Here is a 21281-nt window from a genome sequence, read left to right as displayed (position 1 = left end):
TGGTTTATTTCACTCCTTCCTTGTTTTAACGAAACCATCATCTACCTTTCCATTATTCATCACCATCCAGGCAGGCAGCAAGCTAAAAAAGAACTCTAATTTTTAGCCATATTGTCTATGAAAAAATGTAAAATGTTGCCTAAAAGGGCAGACACGTTAATTAAGGCTGCCTCAGGATAAATGAAAATTACTAGGAGTGCTCTGCTTTCCTGACTGAGCTTTCCATAGATTATTTATAATTGAATGAAACCAATTACAGCATTTGTAACAGAAACTGTACCCAAGTTAAACATTCCTGCTTCTGCAGACGCTGAAGAGCACACCCCATGAGCAGAACAAGGTCTCTGAATTTTCATGAAGGGAAAAGAGAAGGCATCTTCTTTTCTGAGAAAAGTTTCCCCTAAGTAAAACAAACAGCAGATATGCCGGGTACCTATCCGTCAGCACAGCCCGAAAAGAACCGGGCCCTGGATCCTGCGAATTTCTGGCTTCTCGCAGCCAGAAATCCCGAAGCTGTGGACTGACCTCCCTTCCGGTTCTTCAGAGAAGGAAATGCAGCTTAATTAAGCTCAATTTTCTACATAACGGTTATCCTCTGTAGCTACTCAGTGAAGTTTTAAATCAGTATCAGATGAAATGCTTGCTCAAATCATGGAACATGCCCTGTCCTCCAAATCTAGTCTTACCCTGCTGGCAACTGGAAAAGCCAGAAGACCGAGGATAACACACACTATAGATTTCAAACAGAAAACATCCTTTGCCATCCTGTGAGTTTTGTCCCTAAAGTAACCCACAATTTTCTTCTGTGCACAGAGGTCTCACTAGCTGAGAGAAAACAAAGGTAACTTTGGGGGAAAAAGCATCACTGCAGTCTCCAACACACGGGCACTTTTTGAATTCATTCTGAATGGAAGTGGGAAAATGTTTAAAGGTACTGCTAGGGAACTGAGAAAGACCTGCACAAAATGATTCGAATAACCAGGAAAGAAAATGCTCAGCCTGAAAGACACTTCAGAGAGAATTCTACTTCCACATCAGCTAAAAGCAATACACTCCTCGACTTCAGCTCTAAGGAAGTCACCTGGATTACAAATTTTACCCCCTCATAAGCTAAGCAAGTGCGTACTAATTACGAGGCTGACTAATGCAATGCAGAATTATGTTTTAGCATTTTGTAACACGCTGCATAAATTGCAGGAAATCGACTGACTATTTTTGCTGCCAATCACTATTCTGTGATTCTGTAATGCAATGCAGAATTATGTTTTAGCATTTTGTAACATGCTGCATAAATTGCAGGAAATTGACTGACTATTTTTGCTGCCAATAGTTAAAGTTTAACTCCTTCCTAATTACTTCTGTGAAATCAGTAACGAAGCGATGAGATTATTTCAGCGGTATCTATGGTCAGATAAAGCTAATATATGTAATAATGTCATTCCCCTCCTAGACTCACATAAGAATATCATCTGAGGGAAAAGCCGAGCCAAGCAGACAGTTCAGTAGGTGTTCTAGGTTTAGCCCTGCTTTACGGGACAGGTTCTGCCGCTGCCGAGCAGACGCGAGCACCACGACGACCTGCGGCTCTGCGACGCCCGCAGGCTCCTGCGCAGACCGGGCGTTATCCAACAACCCGGACAAACCTTCTCTCAATTTTTCATCTTTATCCTTGGATGTCAGGTCAACTACCAGACAGAGGTGTCACTGCGGACAAGTAAAGGAGAACCTGAAGCAATGTGAGCCGAAATAACTACAAATATCAAGTGAAAACTTCAGATGACTGGAAGTGGGGGTTTTTTTATAATTATTTTATTAAATTTTATAATTTAGACGTTTTAAACTGAAGAGAACTGATATTGGGTATCTCGGAAGGTTACAAACATACAGGCATTTTTCTTTCTCCTAGTAAAATATTTCCTCAGCTTAGAACACCCTCCACACAGCCTCTTTCTGTAGACTCTTTGAAGTATTTTTTCACTCACATAATATGGTGACCAGAGATCAGCACAGGAATTAACTTATTACATCTGTGCATTTCCTTCTCACTTGTTCTCTGCAAGAATTCCTTTACTTTCAAGACAGGCAGTTCTATCTGCATTTTTTAGCCTAGTCTTTACCCTGCTACATTTTTTTTTCCACCAACAGTCACACTAAACTTCACACAGATATAGTCAGCTGCATCATTAGTCACGTCAATAATTTCTGGCCTAATCTTCAACACCCTGAGAGAACGCCCGCTAGTCATATGGTGCTGTTATTAACGAGAGTTCTACCATCCTAGTTCTTTCCTCTTTAACCTGCCACTTACAAAAATGGATCCCTCTTCCATGTATTTTTATCCCTAACTTACATAAACACTGTCAAAAAAGGTTTTTTCACACTCTTTTTCCAACTCTTGTATGATGGATGTACTCATACTCCTGTAGTACCTTCCTGATGTTTCCGTCAACACAAAAGTAACAGGACTGTAAAATTATGGAAAAGTTCCTTTCTTTGCCTTTATTTAGAAACCCCCTCTTTAATCCCTTCTACCAATTCCTGCGGAATGTCCTCACGCACTACGTTTGCCCACCAAGGAAACGCTGCTCCGAGCTACAGAACCAGATGGTTTCGAGTATGAAAATAAATTGTTGGTACCAAGTACAATATATTCTGATTTTTTTGTTTAGAAACTTCTGCAGAGAAGCCAGAGCTCTCTGCTTTACAGGGCTGCTCCTCCAGCAACAAACTTCCCCTGCTCCCTGTTCACTTCAGAGCAGACTCTACCCAACCCCACCGTAATTAGCCGTAACGTTTCCACAGACTATTAAACAAAGATCTAGCTGAAGACTAAAAACTGGTGCAAAGACAGCACCCACTTGTTCGGCTGTCTACTCAGCAAATAAGAGAGCAATCAGAGAGCACTTACGGTGGCAGAGAGCTGCGGCCCGTTCAGCTGAGCGTGCAGGATGGCTTCGTTGACCGAGTTCCGGATTCCCGTCAGCGCCACTTCCAGCTCGTGGGAGGCAGCCATTTCGTTCGCCAGGTACTCCAGCACGGAGATGTACTCCCGCCACTGCGCATCCAGTTCCGACACGCTGGCCAGGCAGCCCCTCATCACGTTGAGACAATACCCGACGCAGGGCCTGATCAGCGTCAGGCCCTGGCAGTGCGGGCAGTACTGCATCTTCACCAGGGCTCTGCCGCACTCCTTCGAGAGCGCGGCGTGCTCAGTGGTATTTATCACTTCAATGCCCAGGCTGAGGGCCTGGCTGAACATCCTACTCGCCCAGAGAGACTTTGACAGCTCTGTAACCAAGTTTTTCGAATAGCGTCCAAACGGATTTATGTCTTGCCTTGTCAGCCGGAGGCACTCCGTATAGTCCTCCGATAAATCCGTAATGCCGGGGTTTATCAGCCGACTGTACACCAGAGGAAAGAGGCTGTCAAAGAACCGCAACGCTGCGCTTTCCACTGTAGTCTCCGCGCCCAGAAGGTAGAGAGAGATGTCTGTAAAGAGTTCTTTCACAGGCTCCGCTGCTTCTTTTGCCACGGGTCTGTAAGCTGTCTCAAACAGGGAACTCGTGCGGTTCTCGGCAAAGCGAAGCAAAGACTCAAAGGCCTCTAGAAAAGGGGCAAGGGAGAGAAAGAACTGGAGGTTAATCGCCAGCAGCCAGCATCTCGGTCACAGCACTAACGCTGTCTGGAACAGCAACGCCAGCAGTTACGTGATCTGCAACACGAATACACTGACAGTTCATACAGCTTTTGTCAGTAATATGATTTAAAAGACACCTAAATACTCCATGTGCATAATGAAGGCAACCCCTAGCACAAAAGCATTTCCTTACGAAAAGACTACTGTCCTCCCAGCAGCTCGACCCTGTCCCACGCTCCGGCGGCCAGCGAAGGACTCGCCGGCCGCAGCGAGCGCGGGTGGGCTCCGTCCAAGGGGGCCTGCAGCGGGCAGCCCAGCGAGGCACGGCCCCAGGACAGCCCTCTGTGTACAGCCACGGTAAGCACGGACTGCTAGAATTCACAGACAGGGGCAGGGAAGGGATCAGCTCCCCAGGCTGTCTGTAATGACACTGAAGACTCTAACCCACACCACTCGCACTGCTTTCTTTGGAAGCTCCACCACAAAACGCCTCTGACGCAAACCGTCCTCGCGCTTCCCCGGACAGCGAGTGGTTCCAGGCAAGGCAGCAGGGCCACCACTTTCACAGACTCACAGAATAGTAGGGGTTGGAAGGGACCTCTGTGGTTCATCTAGTCCAACCCCCCTGCCCAAGCAGGGTCACCTACAGCAGGCTGCACAGGACCTTGTCCAGGCGGGTCTTGAATATCTCCAGAGAAGGAGACTCCACAGCCTCCCTGGGCAGCCTGGGCCAGGGCTCCGTCACCCTCAGAGGGAAGAAGTTCTTCCTTCATGTTCAGACTTTACACCTGACACCAGCCTTTCGGCCTAACCCGACTCCATGTTCATCCCAACATACAATCATAGAATCACAGAACCGTATGAAGTTTTGGGTTGGAAGGGACCCCTAGAAGTCATCTAGTCCAACCCCCCCGCAGCGAGCAGGGACACCGCTAACGAGATCAGGTGGCTCAGAGCCCTGTCCAACCTGGGCTTGAATGTTTCCATGGATGGGGCCTCCACCACCTCTCTGGGCAACCCGTTCCAGTGTCCCACCACCCTCATTGTAAGCATCCCCCTGCGGGACTCACTTCCCTGAACACAAACCGCAGGCGTCGTCGATTTTTCACTGCATAAAATCGTGGTTGTACATAGCTTCATTCCTCCTACAGAGAGAGTCCGAACACCAAGAGTAGGTACAAACAGCACGCCTGCTGGTCACAGCTCTGCTGCGAGCACCCGTAAGGTACCACTGCCCAGGCACAGCATGGCTCGTGCCTGCAGGCACTCTAGCAATGATGTCTCAGAAGGAAATACATCTTTTTTCATTGTTAGAAGGCATTAGGAGATGCTCGAGACAAACATCAAATTACTGGGTCAGCTGGATGTTCTTCGGCCTTTAATTAGAAATAGCAGGGCTTCGTGCAGCCAGACAAGTCTGTAACAGCAGACAGCTTGCATTCGGGCTGTACAGAGCAGGCAACCTCTAGCATCTTGTTTCAAAAGTGATTAATTGTACACTTTTAATGTACCTTGCATGGTACTTCATGCTGAGTTTCTAAATCCCAAGGGAGATGTACCACTATTCGAAAAACCGGGTGCTCCTGTGCGCAAATACAAAGTTCAGACATTTATGAACTTGCAAAAAGCTGAATTCTAACCCTAAGCACGCACCAGGAGAAACATCTCGTCCCCTTTCACTGCCCCTGTGTTCCACCTCCCCATCAGCAGCACACAACGTACTATAAATTGCAAATACCTCGATTCTGAACAGCTACAAGACATAACCAAAATCATCCAGAATTCAATAGAAGCATTATGTATCTTCTATCTTCCTTTAGTACTGAAATAAATAGGAAGGTGGAGAACAAGGTTTGTTCTGTTCCTCGAAGCCCCTTTTTGATTTAAGGCTACAGACGAAGTGAACCCACAGCCAGATTTGGATTTTGAATGAACGGATCAGTAACTACGCAGTGTAAGGCAGGCAGGCAACGCCAGCTTCCCTGGGAGAACTCCCTTCACGCTGCTCACCGGGCGCTCAGCTCGCTGAGCACCAACAACGTGCCTGTGACAGCCACCAAGCCTAACTCGCCTCTGGAAGCTGCCCACCTCAATGCCGGCGCTTGGAACCCGGCTCCCGGAGACCAGCCCAGTGACAACAAGATGCCATGCTGGTTGTGCTGGTTTTGCCGCTCGGCCGGCAGCGCACAGCCTGCCAGGCCCAGCGCTGAGCAGCTGGCGCGTGCGGGTTCTAGCCCGGCTCCCAGCATCCACGTACGCTAAGAATCCTACTGGGCTCAGTCTAGCACACACAGACGGAAACACGCTGCTTTGCACGTGCGGCATCCACGCTGATTCACCGTAAGCGTGGCACAGCCTGGCTTTGAGTGACAGCTTCCTTCGGACAGAAGCACACCCATCCCACCACAGAGGATGTTTTCCTTCTCTTAGAGCAGCCACAGCTACTTTTCACCTACCCAATGAAATAAAAAGCACAAAGGATTCCTGATTTCTCTCACACCAGTGGGCAATGGGCACAAACTGAGGCACAAACTGAGGCACAGGAAGTTCCGTCTGAACATGAGGAAGAACTTCTTCCCTCTGAGGGTGACGGAGCCCTGGCCCAGGCTGCCCAGGGAGGTTGTGGAGTCTCCTTCTCTGGAGATATTCAAGACCCGCCTGGACAAGGTCCTGTGCAGCCTGCTCTGGGTGACCCTGCTTGGGCAGGGGGTTGGACTGGGTGACCCACAGAGGTCCCTTCCAACCCCTACTATTCTGTGATTCTGTTTGAACCCCCCCTGGCTCCAAACCCAAAGCCGTAAAACCGAGTGCAAACGGCGACACGCACGCGGGAGAGGAACGCTACCGTCCCCGCCGCCGCGCTTCTGTGCGTGCCAACGTTGGCGCCTTGCCCGCAGCACCGAGGGGGAACCCAAGGTGGGACCACCCGGCTGGCGCCGCGCCTCTCCCCTACGTTAACACGTCCTCGCACTCCGCCATAACTGAACGCCTGCTGAACTTCAATTTAAAAAATACACCAGCTTCTAAAACAAAAGCAGAAAGGGAAATCATCGTGTCATAAACATCACTGAAAAGATTTAACAATGCTCAATAAACCAAAAGTAGAAGCAAACACTGAAACTATCGATACGGAAATCACATCTGTGTACATTTTAGACTTGAGCGTAACCATGAAAGAAGAATGACAAATTTAAGTAGCTCCGTTGTTTGTTTGGTCTCTTAGGGCCACGCTAATATTTGGCTCCTTTCCCTTCAACATCTTGCATTTATTAGAGCTACAGGATGAATGAAAGCTACGGTTTGTTGAACAATAGCTTCCCTTTAATGCTTTCAAGTCCATTAAATCTTCTGCATCTTTACGGCTTCCTAAAATAAAGGACAACATATTACTGTTTTGCAGCAGCAGAATTTAAGTACGTACTATTTGCAATCTGATGTACAGAGAACAAGGTACACACAGCAGAAAAACCACCCCGAGGTACACATCCACACGAGACACAAAGCGTACAATTCAGAGTTCTCCTTTTTTGGATCTGAAATGATCTCTAAACGTATTTAGAAGAACAAAGAGTGCTCAAAACGCATCATTAAACCAGATGAACAGGTGGGGGGAGTTAGATGTTCAGGTGACTTTAAAAGAGAATGTTAAGGGCAAAACAAACCGAGTCCTGTTTGCAAAGACAGAACCTGGACTCCAGCCACTCCTTAAGCTGCTTTGGAAAACAACTTCGTAACTCCCAGCTTCATTGCTGTCTGAGGGCATTTTGCTAGCACCAAAGAATGTCAAGCGCTGGAAGCTTCCTTCTTATTTCTGCTGAACGCAGGGCCAAAGCTCTCCATTAACACCCTACTTTTTCCTGCGTGTTACGGTTTTCAGAATGGCAGTCTTCCTATGCGTTATCACAGCCACTCTTGAAGCCAAGGACGAGCACGGTGTTGGTAAGCACACCAGCCACCTCAGGGAAGCACCCTGCCCACCCCCCCGTCACTGACACCACACCAACACCTGCAGGAAACATTGCAAGCTTCCTCCAGAACGCTTTGGGTCAGAGAAAAACCCAAAAGCTCTCAGAACCTGGCCCAGAGGAAGCATCTCTAGCTTTCTACTCATCTTCTGAAACAGCTGCCAAGAAGGCAGAGTGCAAAAGGGATTCGACAGCAAGACAGCAAAGTCGGTTTTGGAAGGGAGGGAGAGGGCAGTCTGAATTTGCTCCCCTTGGCAGCAAGGAGAGGGCATGGTGTCTTCAGAGCTGATCAGCCCTTCAGAGCATGGCTCAGACAGTGAACACAAGCCAGCTTTCCATCACTGTGCATAGGGCAGGTTCTTCACCCAGGCTCTCCAGGAGTCCACCTACACTGCTAACATCAGATAAATACCCCATCACGCAGCTGTTGACAGAAACTTCTGCCCACGTTGAAAAGTCAGAAGCCTGTTCCTCCTCCTCTGTCCGTACCTCACCGCTATGGACAGCCCTGATTAACCAGGAGCCAACAGGGAGGATTATTTACAAGCTACCGCTATCATCCTCTAACCCTCTGCTTAGTTCCAAGGGTGATTTCAGATCATTTTTAACTTAAGAAAACCTATGAAAAGTCACCAAGCACTTTAAAAAATTCTAGCAGCGAGACTTCCAGAGCCTAAGAATACCCGGTCCTTCCTCAGCAAGGCCTCCCGTGCCGGGAGCCTGGGCAGCGGTTCGCCACGTGTAACCCTGGACGTGAGAAAGCCTGGAGTTTCAGAGCAGCAGACCCACCGCTCGTTTGGTAACGCCGGCAAAGCTAAGACGCTTCGGCAAACCCATTTCCAAGTGTTCTGTTGGAAGACTGACTTCCAACAACAGCAAGAGGAACCAACAGCATTAAGCACCACCTGAAAACGCCTGTCTTGGCACGAGAAGCAGTCTCCTTTGCTGTTTTCATAGGCACAAGCCTATTCTCTCAGCCTTGGCACAGCTGCGCGGTGACACGGGAAGCAACCACCCCCCGAGGCCGCTGCCCCAGCCAGCAAACCCCACCGACTCCCGAATCCAACAGCACGCTGCTTCTACTTCGAAGCTCACACAGCTTCTTTGCTGTCCAATCTTGCACAGGGAGAAGGGGAGGAAACATGCAGCTCCTTTTGGTGAGACGGATAAACATGGAAACCATTAACCTCGTCTTTCTTTGCTAAGTATTTGATTCTGGCAGCACCAGGACCAGAAGTAACACCAGCACGTTTAAAGCAGGCTCACTGCTCCGTCGGCTGGGGATGCACAGGGAGAGGGGCAGGAGACACCCAAGCCCAGGAGATGCCTTCCTAAGAGAACAGTCCGGTGATCCACAGCCATCTCTGCTCGGGGCACGGTGCCCTCAGACCAGATAACGGTTTCTGTAGACGGCGTGCTGGGGAGCGTATCCAAACTGCTGGAAGCAGCAACCACCACGCACTATGTTTTTCAGACTTAGGGCCCTTGGTTTTATCGTTAATAAAACAACATATAACAAAGCCGCAGCCAGCTCCAAAAGTATCTGCCATAGACAGACTGAAGCTCCGCAGCTTGCTGTACCAAACCAGATCTGCCCTTTTTAGTGAAAACGCTAGATGGAAGAGTTTACAGAAATTAACTATGCTGTTACGCTTCACAAAATCAGTTACAGTCGGCTAACGTGATTTTGAGCAGCTCACTATTTCACCTTCAGACTTTCTGTGAACACAGCGAATGAGCTGGTAATTAAATTTAGCTGTTTATTATTTCTGTATACTGCATTTCAGTACCGTTGTACTTTACGCACCGTAATCACAGGGCGCAATTACGCCTTTTCAAAGCGAGCAGTCTCACGTAAAACTAGACCAGCCGACAGCAGAAAGCTGGAGACCAGATGTGGTGTCGACCTTTTGTGACACTGCTGGGCTTCCACCGACAGACAAATAAAGCCAGTAGTTCTCTGGGAATACTAGTAGAGGTAGCAGGCTGATGGACATCTAGCCTCACCGTGGTAAGATGATCTAGAAGAGCAGTAAAACCCCTGAGGGCTACGGCTGGACTGCTTATAAAGCCACAGCTATCGGTATTCTTCTCCTTCCATCAAAACAGAATTCCAAAAGATGATTCATATAATTCATACCTGCCAAGTTCAAACCTGTGAGGTATTACTTCATAATATCCCTTCACAGTTTTAACAAGAGTTGGGTCAAAATAACTGAACAAAGCACTACAGCTGTGCTTCAACAACATTAGTGACATCTTTAATTTGCTTTCCAATAACAATTAATTTATAAAAGCTCTCAAATCTACAAGAGAAAAAAAACACAAGCAGTTACATATCTGTAGGCAGCCAGGTTTCTTCACCGAACTACAGCTATCATTGAAATTCTTGGGAGGTTTAACAATATTCAGACTGGGAGCAGAAATGATGTTATCCCATTTATTTAATCGGTCACTAACAGACAGCCGTGACTGGAAGCCACAGCTACAGCAAGTAGCACACGATTCCCAAGATGGATTACAGCACAAAGCACCTGCAAAACAGCTTTGAATGACAACTCTGAAACCATCAACGTCTCTTTCAAGACAGAGCCACAGAAACAGTCTGCATTTCTTAAATTAGGTCTAGCTATTCTCAATAAACAAAGTTTTTACCACATAAAACAGCATCCACTTCTATTCCTTTGCGCTAAAACTCTGCGCACAGTTGGACAGACGTATCATGAACTAAACACTCATCCTTTTTCCTCATAAAACAAAAAAAGCTTTCTAGTAAAAACAACAGCTTCAACATTATTTTCTTAAAAATCAACCCCGAATAATCACTTTACGAGATGAGGTAAAACCCCCAGTACCTTTTCAAGTCAGGTTCTTGCTATGGGGTTGGCTATTTTGCAAGTTTTTGGGGTGGTTTTGCTTTGTTTTTTGACATACTTGAATATTTTTGTAAAAAGAGTCAGCCCCAAAAGGAGCGTTGGCCCAGCAATCCAAGACTTGCACATTCACGGCCGCAGCATGGGCCGGCTTGAGGGCCCGAGGCAGCGTGCCATTGAGCACAGCACTCTGGATGTTCTGGCTCTGCATGGAGCTAAAAAACCTCTTAACAGGAATCTAGGGCTAGGTGAAGGTGCGGACAACGCTCCAGTGACAGCACGCGGAGGGCATACACACAGGAGTATTCAGGAGCAAGCCACAGCGACTGGGGGGTACTGCTGTGCGACCACCACAGAGTCCCAAATGCAATGAGGTGGGGACACAGCTAATGTGCGGGTAAAACGTGGCTAAGCAGAGATACTGCCGATTTATATCGCCTGAGGAGAGGGACTATGCAATAAATACTAGGAAAAAACAGCCAAAAAATGTTTCTGCAGCCTTCCTGCCAATGCAAAGCACGGAGAATCACAGAATCACAGAATAGTAGGGGTTGGAAGGGACCTCTGTGGGTCACCCAGTCCAACCCCCCTGCCCAAGCAGGGTCACCCAGAGCAGGGGGCACAGCACCGCGGCCAGGCGGGGCTGGAATATCTCCAGAGAAGGAGACTCCACAGCCTCCCTGGGCAGCCTGGGCCAGGGCTCCGGCACCCTCAGAGGGAAGAAGTTCTTCCTCGGGTTCAGCTGGAGCTTCCTCTGCTCCAGTTTGTGCCCGTTGCCCCTTGTCCTGTCGCTGGGCACCACTGGAAAGAGCTTGTCCCCATCCTGCTGACCCCCACCCTTCAGATATTTGTAGGCATTTATAAGGTCCCCTCTCAGCCTTCTCTTCTGCAGGCTGAACAAGCCCAGCTCCCGCAGCCTCTCCTCGTAGGGAAGATGTTCCAGTCCCCTCCTCATCCTCGTAGCCCTCCGCTGGACTCTCTCCAGTAGCTCCTCATCTTTCTTGAACTGCGGAGCCCAGAACTGGACACAGTACTCTAGCCAACAACGCACAGTGCCAGGTACCAACACCGGAGAGGAACGGATGCCATCCTTCGGGATAGAGTGGGCATTGCTGCTGGTGGTCTGCCGGAGCCCGAACGCACCGCGTGTCTGACAGCCGGGCTTGGAGAGCCAGCAAGGGGGGCTTGCCAAGAACACTACAGACTCCTCTCCGTTGCTTGGCTTGCACAGTGGCACAGAGGGTGACTGAGCACTGGGACGTTACCTATGCAGAAATATGAAATATAAAACATCTTTGGAAGGCAGATACGTCCAGAGTACTGCACAGACACTGACACTCGTCCCTGGTACACTGCTGCACTGCACATTCGCTTTTCCTGGCAGGGGCACACCTCAAAGTGTGGTGTCCCCAACTCTGGGACAGAAGAAACGGAGGTATTTTATTTGTGTATCCCTGGTGTATTAAATACCATCAAGCAAGGCAAGTCCAAAGTTCTAACGACTTGTATTAGTTAAGAACCACCAAAAAAAATCTTCTCTTCTGAGTCAATCAAGAGAAAGCAGGAAGATGTGAAAGTCTTTTCATCCTTCTGGGAATCTTTTCATTAACAGAAAAGCAATCGGCCAGGAGTCTCTAGAGAGAATTTTCTCAACCTTCTGATTAAGGAGTTCAACTGGCAGTAGGAAAACTAATACGTTTGTTTCAGAAGGTCATGAACTGTTTCATGATTTCCAGCTGAATTAGTTAGGTGGTCCTTTATGACCTGTTCTGAAAAATCTAAGAGGAAAAACAGCTACAAGAGACAGGATTAGCTCAACGAAGATGAAAGGGGGTGGTTGGTTGTTTTTCATAGTTTTTTCTTCTTGTTTAGGTACTAATGTACAAGAAATTATGTTTGAGTTCCATTAAAGAGTTAAGGTCACAAATAAGACTTAAAAAAAATCCTCATTTTTTAGAAATCTAGATTAAATCTGCATTTATCAACAACTTTAAAACAGAGAAAACAGCCTTTGTGTAGAGCCCAGCAATAACGCAGCCCTGCCTGCTCAACAGTGCAGGCTCCCAACCCCAAACCGCCAGCTGGCTCGAGAGCTGTGCCCCAGGTGCCCAGACATCGAGCTCCCGGCCCTCAGCTGCGAGAGGGAGCAGGATCACCACTCACCAGGCAGCCAGATGCAGAAGGGCACTCTTCACACTCGCTGCGCTCTTCTGGGTTGTTCAAAAGTACGGGCCACAAAACCTCTCTGCTCTTTCTTCCGACTCTGGATTGGGCAACATGAAGTTCTTCTCCCAGCACCGTGACCCCACTAACCGTACCCACCCTCCTGTCTCAGGTTAGCCTACACAGCCTTTGCAAAATTAACTACGGAAAACATAAAAGTCCAACAGCTACGTCTGGGCGCAGAGACAGCCTTTCACACAAGTAACCTCCTGCTAACGGTTTAATTCGGTGGCTTTTGTGTTTGTCAGACCCTTGGACAACTCCTACCCACTGCAGCTAGTGACGTACCAGCGTGCAGTATTCCTCACCCAAATTTCAGCTGAAGACACTGCTTGGGGGTGTTCCACAGCCCAGCTGCAGGCCACTACACAGTTCATGTGTGGTCCACAGGGCGAGGGGCATCGCACTGGTCCACAGCACACCAAAAAGCATGCAGTCACCCGGATTAGAGGCAAAAGAACTGGCCTCGGATAAAAGATACAGGCAAGTAATTGCTAAAACCCAAAAACCTTTCTGGCAACGCCTATTTTTGGCTGTGTCCTCTTGCAGATTACTTTGCAAACGCATTCGACATCATAACACCAGAAGGTAACTGAAAGGACACTTGCTTGAACAAATTGACCTTGTTCACAGGCTTTCCAAGGTCAGAACAAAGAACTTCACTAGACTACTGGAGAATAGTAGTAGAACAGCCTTCCATGACCAATTCCAACAGATGCTGGATCCAAATCACTATAAATTTAAGCATATATTATGGGTGTTGCTTTTTAAACTTTCATATCCTTACAAAGCCTCTCTCGATGGAAAAAAATTGATAAAGACGTGGAGCAAGACTTCAAATAATCCTATAAAAATAGAACACTTTTATGGTGAGGAGCTTCTCCTGGATTTATCCTCCCACAGCTCCTTCAAGTAAAGCAACTGGAATATGTTCCACGTGTGGGTCAGTGCTGGCAAAAGTACAGATGTTGGTGATGCGATAGCTAACCAGATGTTTGCAAGGAACTAGCTCCAGTTACTCTTAAGGGAAAGCACAGATTCCATTAGCACTAATAAATCAATACTTCTATTTTTCTCCTGAAATTCCCTCTTGAAAAAAAGAAAACAGATGGAGGTAAGTTTTTCCAATCACAGAGATTTTACAGGACAAGTCCCAGCCGCATCAACGAAAACCGAAGGCCAAAGCAACGAAACTTCTTACGTGCAGAAAATTGTGCAAGTGCTTGATCAAGCTAAAGTCACCACGACCCTGTATTTCAACATTGCCACACATATCCAGCCACCCTCCGAGAAGAGCAGGGGCTTCACAAGATCACAGACTTTGCTTACACTCCAGATGTTGCACAGTCGCAACCCTGCGCTTGCTTATTCATCTCCTAAGTCTACTGGTGGTCAGCTCTCAATTCAGTACCTCATTTTTTCCACTAGTAGCAGCAGCAGAGGAATTTTCTAAGAACATGGACAGGCTAAAAAATGCCTGAGAAATTCACAGGCCTGCTTTGTTCGTTTCCAGCTTTATGGCTCAGATCTAAGAGAGCTGACTTGAGGGCTAGCACGATCAGTTGAGAAGCGCCCATGAACAGCCCAGACCTTTGAATTTCTGGCGACTTGCAAGGTTGTTAAGTGAGCAACTGTTTCCCCTCTGGGCCTGCTGACCTTCAAGGACTGCTCCAAAAACCTTATTTGTGATTTTGATTGAGGGGGTACCTTAAAGAGCTGATGTCCATTTTGCTAACGGGAGCTTCTTGTGACAGCTCACCAGAGAACAAGCAGCCACGCAAAGTCCCCGCTGCAGACAGCTGCTCGTGTGCCCTCTCACAAAACGTGACAGACATGCACTACATGCACCAAGAAGAACCTTCTCTGAACTCAGAGGGTTCCCCTCTCTGCAGGATCTGGTTGTTCCTACACAAGAATGGTGCATGCAACTGTTCTGTCCATTTTTCTGGCACCCTTTTTCCCCTAGTACGGCAGAACTCTTGGAAAATGCTTGGTCAAAGCCTTGCCTATCTTACTTGCTTCCTTTCAGTGACTTCCCACAAAGAAGGAGCAGTCCTCAATTTTTATGCCTGAAACTCACATTTCCAACTTGGGCTCCGATTCACAAAGGTATTCAAGCATAAGCTTTAGATCCTGAGGACCACCGACGTTCTCAATTACCTCGCTGAGTGCAGGCCCAAACGGAGATAAATGGCAGATTTTTGTGGGAATGCATTATCGTCGTCGTCTCCTACTTTCTCATGCTGTGTCATTGCAGTCATTGCTGTATGGCTTCCTCTCTTGCTTACGGGTATTCGGTACGTTACAGAGCACACTCAGATTGCTTTGGTTAAACATGGTCATTACCGATGGAAACAACTCGAGAAATACTACACTTTGCAAGGAGGGTCAGAGTACCAGTTACACAGATCTGTCTTACTGGAGTTTTAATACGCCGCTGTTAAAGCCTCTCCTACAGATGCAGCTTTTACAGTTCTGGTTAAAGTTTTGCAATATTTTACTCAACAACTTAATGAAAAATAAGAGTTGCAGATAAATCAATCTGATAACGTAAGCAAGTCAGCCATTGTGCTACAGCAGACTTCCACCAGGAATTAGTGAACTGCGACTGACTGCAGCAATATAACGCTGTCTTTAACTAGGATCGAGAGCTCCCCTTTCCAGGTAGCTTTGGAGGGAGTTTAGCAAAGAAGCATTCAGAAGCAAAGCACCAAAACCCTGAGCTATGTAAATGGCTTTGTAAGCCTTAACTAGCCCCGATTAAGCCAGTAGTGTCTTCTGGGAAAGAGGGAGTTTCACGAACGCAAGCTGCATTGCAGAATAATGGTACAATGAGTCACAAAATTGCAAATATTCATAAATGAAGAGGTCAACAGGTTAAGAGGTTGATACGTAGAGCCCAGTGTACACTACAGAGACACTGAACACATCTAAGAAAACATGCCCATCGTGACCAACCTATCTAATATTATTAAGTGCTCTAGTTTGCAAAAAAGTTTGCGGACCTGTCTAAACTGGAGAAGAACTGGAACGCATCTGAGACGCGAGCACCCCTGCTGCAGAGGAACCAGTCTATGACAGATTACTTCCGCAGCTGTAGGCTGCAGCTATAAATCGCATTTTACTTTGCCATCTACTACCCCTGTGCAACTGTCTCCATACTTCCCAATACAATCATGGAGTACATCATCTCGCCAGCTTGCATTCTTCAGTCAGAAAATTACCCAGGCACGAAGCCCAAAATTCCACTTCAAAGCTCTGACAGGAACCCTAGCTCATACGCATCTTAGATATAAAAAGAACCTAGTGAAACTATTTCAAGTACGCAGCCATTCATGTTCCTATAGCACAGTCCTGGCTTTTCAACAGCGCGTTGCTTTAACACACAGAAGCCCATCAGTTACTCTTCTCTCATAAGACAAAATTCATTCTTAATAGTAAGTACAGAGAGCTCCACAGCACGGTCATTTTCTCTTCTATCCAACAAACTCAGCCAACTTTAATCACTCAGTTCTGCCCTAACTTTGTATAATTCATATTCTATTAAAAACACTTAACATACAGAGAGCAGAGATGCTTAACTAAAAGACAAAGCTATGAAGAATTTATCTTAACACGCTTCTCTTCATTTCAAGGCCACATAGAATCAATAAAAATAAATCAATTTTTGTACCCTATTCATTTAAGCATCACTTTTTTAGCCCAAATCCAAGAAAGTAAACATAAATTTTAAAGAGGGAGGAAAAAATCACCACTGCGAAATATTCCAACAGCAATTTTGTTGCTTGTGTTTCTGAAGAAATTACAAGATTCATTCATTTTCATGATCAAGTAAATTCTCCACTTTTTTCTGGATCTTTAAATTCACTTTAATAGACACCTCCCACTGCTGAAGTTCTAGTCTCTGAAGCCCCAGAACTGATTGCTTATTTTAACAAAGACCCTTTGGCATGAAACTTTATCTGTATAACCCTGTAATGGGATCTATTCCTTCAGAAGCACTGAAAAAGACAAGAGGAACAACCACCCAACCAAAAAAGGAAATTACTGGTAGGCTGAAAATGAGAGGGCAACAGACAAAGCACAAGAAACTCTGGGCTCTGAAGAAAAACCACATTGGCTACATTTTAGACCCAGTTCAACAAAGCATTTTGGCATACACAAGGTTTATCCAATTTCTGCAATACAGTTCTTAATCCACAAAGTCCCCGCAGAACTTCAGTGCACACTTCAGTTTTCTGCCACGAAAGCCGATTTGTGAAACAGGGCCTTAAACTTCGCAAAGTCACTGGAATTCTGTAAGGCCACCTCAGTTCCTCCGAGGAGTCTCTTGCCTTCTCATTCCACACACTTCAAACTGTTGAAGAGGTTTTCTCTTGTCTTTCAGCTCAATCTTCTATAATTATACACTTCATAAGTTTACAGAGAAAAGTTGACTTGATTAATCTATTCTAGGAAAGGTTATAAACAGGCTCCTCACACAGAGAACAGATGATTTCTGTTGGAAGGTGCCCCGACTCCTGCTTGACAAGGCCAGGGACAGGACATCTGCCCCAAGCACCTCCCTTTCCGATGCCTTCACCCTCACACAACAGAAGCGCAGTTTTCATGCTCAGACGGATCCCCTGCTACACGCAGCTTTCAAATGGAAGCGTTCAGAGAGGCAGATACACAACACTCAGAAAAGCTTCCCCATCCTAACGGAGGGAAGCTTGGTAAGAACCAAGAGCTTCCCAATTCAAGGCACTCTCCAAGCATCCCTGAAATGGAAAATCCCTGGTGCTGAAAAGCCTGCACTGTAATTTAGTGAGGCACAGCCAGAGAGAACACACCAAACAGTAATTTGGCACAGACCAACAAAGCAAGCAACACAAGCCATTAGAATGAAAGTGGCATCAGGTGAAGGGACTTCCAAATTTACAGAGGATCACAGAATGTTTGGGGTTGGAAGGGACCTCTTTGGGTCATCTAGTCCAACCCCCCTGCCGAAGCAGGGTCACCTACAACAGGATATGACCTCAAGGACTGGTTTTCAATCTTCTCTTCAGGTACAGGAGATTTGCTGCTTGGAGAATTTCAACAAGATGATGGAACCAGAGAGCTCAGCATGGCAAAGGAGAACTTCACAGGAGCACTTCATCTGATTCTCAACAGATCAAATCAGTATTTATTTACAAGCCTTATGAAATCTGGAGCTGTTTAGTATACTTTCGGTAATGCTGGTTCTTACAGCAGGTCCAGGAACATTATAAATTTCTCAACAGTACCCAAATATTAATTTGCCAATCCTGATTACACTATTCAGATATGGTACAATAGTCAAGCAGCCCATCACACTGGCCAAGACAAATGTCTCTGGGAGGGTGTAGGTGGACTAAGGGCCTGATATTACAATGGGACCCTGAGGTATGCGAAAGCATATACCCACTGGACCTCAAAAGCTGACATTTCATTTAGCTGAAAGCTGCTAAGTATCACAGAAATCTCCAGGGAACATTCAGAATTTCATTCTGGATCCCACGGTTAACTGGGACAGCTTAGCATGGACTTCTGGGACAGAACGGAGCCATCGTGAAGGAACCGCCACACAGGACAAACCAGAGACTGAGCCCGTCCCGGGTCTGAGAGCACAAAATCGTTCGCATCAGATGCTTCCCACAGCGCCGTAGGAAGCCCTCCAGTTGACAGCTCCAGGGCACAGAGTAACACGCCCAGGGGAGCTGCCCAAGCTCTCACAGCCTTTCCTGTCTTTACCAGACCCCAAGAATTCCTTGCTGTTTGTTTTTATGTCTTTGACTCTTTGCTCTTCAAATTCCATTTCGGGCTCTTCAGTTCCCTTCTCACACTGCCCACTCCGGGCTGCGCCTCTGTCCCCAGGATTCACTAGGGTTGGATTTCCAGTTTCTGACAGCTATTGCTTTTGCCCCAATAACCTCCCGAACTTTGCGTTTCAGCATCTGGATTCACTTGCCTTCCTGCTCCTCCTCTGGCACGGTACTACTCCTATTCGCAGGGACAGACTGCAGCGTAGCTACTATGCCTAAACTGAGATCTTAATTTCTATGCTTAATCACAGCCATATATTTAAACAGTGTTCACACTGGTCTAATAATCAAGCAGGGACCCCACACACGCTGGTCATTATGCTCTCCACTCTCCCAGGTAGAACTTTCAATGTAAAACTCTACTGGGAACACGGGAGAACTTGCACGTTTAAATTCCAGTCTACATAAAACAGACCCAGCCTTCAGCTAACTGAAGCAATTAAGGTAGACAAGTAACATTAGGACCTCTGACTCAAGTAGAGCAGTGGCATTTAGAAAGTCTGTCTATCACATGGACAAGCAGTGGGTTGTTTTAGCTACACATATTTGTGCAAGGGTGCAACAGCAAAACCATCAGACAGCCCTAGGCTCAGAAAACTGCAGCACCTTTGGAAATACTGCTTATTAACATTTTTAGGCAAGATTACGCCTGCTGTAGGTGACCCTGCTTCGGCAGGGGGGTTGGACTAGATGACCCACAGAGGTCCCTTCCAACCCCTACTATTCTGTGATTCTGTGATTTGCCACTGAGATGCCAGAAATTTGCATGTAAGTGGCAAACACAACTTCAAAAAACTTTCTACTTCCAGAAATGCTGGCATACATCGCAACCCATAGTACTTGAGCATCTGGGACTTGTTTCCCACTTCAACTAACCTGACAAAACAAAGCAAAAATTCTTTACAGAATGGTTCCCTTGCTACAAGTATCATCCTGCTCCTTTCAGCGGGGCAGCTCGGAGCGCGAGGTCCTTCTCCAACTAACTGCATTAAACTTCGTCCCCCAGGGAGATGCTCCACTGCATGGTTTCAGGGGTCTCCCTCAATCAATAAACACATCACCCACAGATTAACGACAAGAGTAAATTGCTATGGACCGTCCCTCACATCTTCAGTATCCTCCATGGATTTGCCTCCTTCAGCCCCTGCGGAGTCACCTCCTCCGCTCTCGCGGACCGCTCACGGTGCTCCTTCCCGCTCCGAGCCCCCAGCTCCTGGCCCCACAGCACACCTTCAGCTCCGCTGCAGGCACGGTCTGGAGCACCTCAACTCGATGACTCCCCACCGCGAGGCCGCCCTTCTACAGCCACACGACCTCCTCCAGCCTCTTCCTAGCAGCACAAAACCCTCTGGCCAGCATCCCCTTCCCACTTGTGCTTGAAACATTCATTCCTGAACTTCTTCATTTCAGGTTCTTTTGTGTTTAGCTACCGAGTAATGCAGAAATTACAAATACAAATAAGAGTTCAATGTTAAATTCATACTGTTCACCCAAGTGAATATACAGCTGCAAACAGACTGAAATCCACTAAACGGGGATTAAACATTTTGCATGAAATTTGCAAACATAAAGGTAATTTACCATGCTTTTAAATGCACATCTACTTTTGAAAAGACTTTGGAATACATTGATCAACACATAAAATAACTAAATCATGCAACAAATTTGAAATAAAAGTCTTCAAGATGCAAGGAAATAGTAGAATCTCATTTTATATTCAGCACTACCTTTAATTTTTTTTACCATTAATGAGCAATATTTGATAGATCTTCAGTAATCTATTGAACAAAGACAAAAACATTGGCTCTTGCTAAAAACATTAAGCAAAGTGGTACTGCCTCTTTCAGTCTCACACTGATATTCTAACGAAGGAGAGAAGGGCAGCACAGTTATAACAAAGATGCAAACTCGCGGAATCCTGTCCGCCTTCCTACTCTCCATTTATAGGTACCTCGGGGAGGGGAAGGGGGGAATATTTTTTACTAGAACTTAGGGCTCTTTACGAAGAAACCAACACAGCTGCCTGCTCAACAAGCACAGCAAAGTTCTGCAGAAGGGCTACAACTCCGCAGAAGCGTGTGACATTTCTGAAGCCACTGCTCTGCAACTGGCCTGGGCATATTATAATAGATACTCCGGACTCCAGGAACAGGATGTTTTCCACACACAGACACAGAAGCATCAGCTTTGAGGTCAGTCCCAGAGTTCAAACATCATCATCATTCTCAGGAATCGGTAAGAAATCAAAACTGGCTTTGGGGATAAAAAATGGCGACATCTTTAAGGACCCTAATAACATTTCTTTATCCTGAGGCATCCCTTCAAATCTGCACTCAAAAACGCAGAACTAAACTCATCTTCTCCCACAATACCACAAAGATCAGGTGATAGCACTGGGATTACCATGGATTTCTATCACATGAGCTCCTCAACAGCACCAGGACACCACGCAGCAGCATGAAGGGAGCTTGCTGAAGTGACCTTTATTAGCAGAAGAGGTTGAATCTTTTGAAGACTCCTTACCTTTCAGGAGCATCAGGGATAGTGAACAATAAAAACCCTGGTAAATTGTTTTTTTGCTGCTGATGTCCAAGGAGGTTTCTTTCAAGCATAAGGCAACAGCAGCAAAATATGCACTAGTATATAGGTGACACCTAAAAAAAAAAGCTCATTCTATGATGATGCTTGCTGTCATCGATAATCAGCTAATCATAACCTGTCTCTTCAAAGACCACAGCCTTATAGAGGAACAAGGTCA

At 46.6% G+C, this 21281-nt stretch overlaps 1 protein-coding gene across 5 annotated transcripts in view; it reads right to left on the bottom strand.

The window, feature by feature from the left end:
- Positions 1 to 21281, bottom strand: part of LOC104327438 (glypican-5) — a 363470-nt gene that overhangs the window by 280158 nt on the left and 62031 nt on the right. For all 5 annotated transcript variants that reach the window (XR_012763606.1, XR_012763607.1, XR_012763608.1 and 2 more), the window contains exon 3: positions 2909 to 3603. Coding sequence is in view for 2 of the 5 variants with exons in the window: in XM_075417551.1 (XP_075273666.1) it covers positions 2909 to 3603 (695 nt within the window). In the remaining 3 variants the exon portion in view is untranslated. The remainder of the gene's footprint in view (positions 1 to 2908; positions 3604 to 21281) is intronic.

The sequence above is a fragment of the Opisthocomus hoazin genome, chromosome 4, assembly GCF_030867145.1.
Source record: "Opisthocomus hoazin isolate bOpiHoa1 chromosome 4, bOpiHoa1.hap1, whole genome shotgun sequence".
Taxonomy (NCBI): domain Eukaryota; kingdom Metazoa; phylum Chordata; class Aves; order Opisthocomiformes; family Opisthocomidae; genus Opisthocomus; species Opisthocomus hoazin.
The sequence above is the reverse complement of the archived record's forward strand: the minus strand, read 5'-3'. Positions and strand labels throughout refer to the sequence as shown.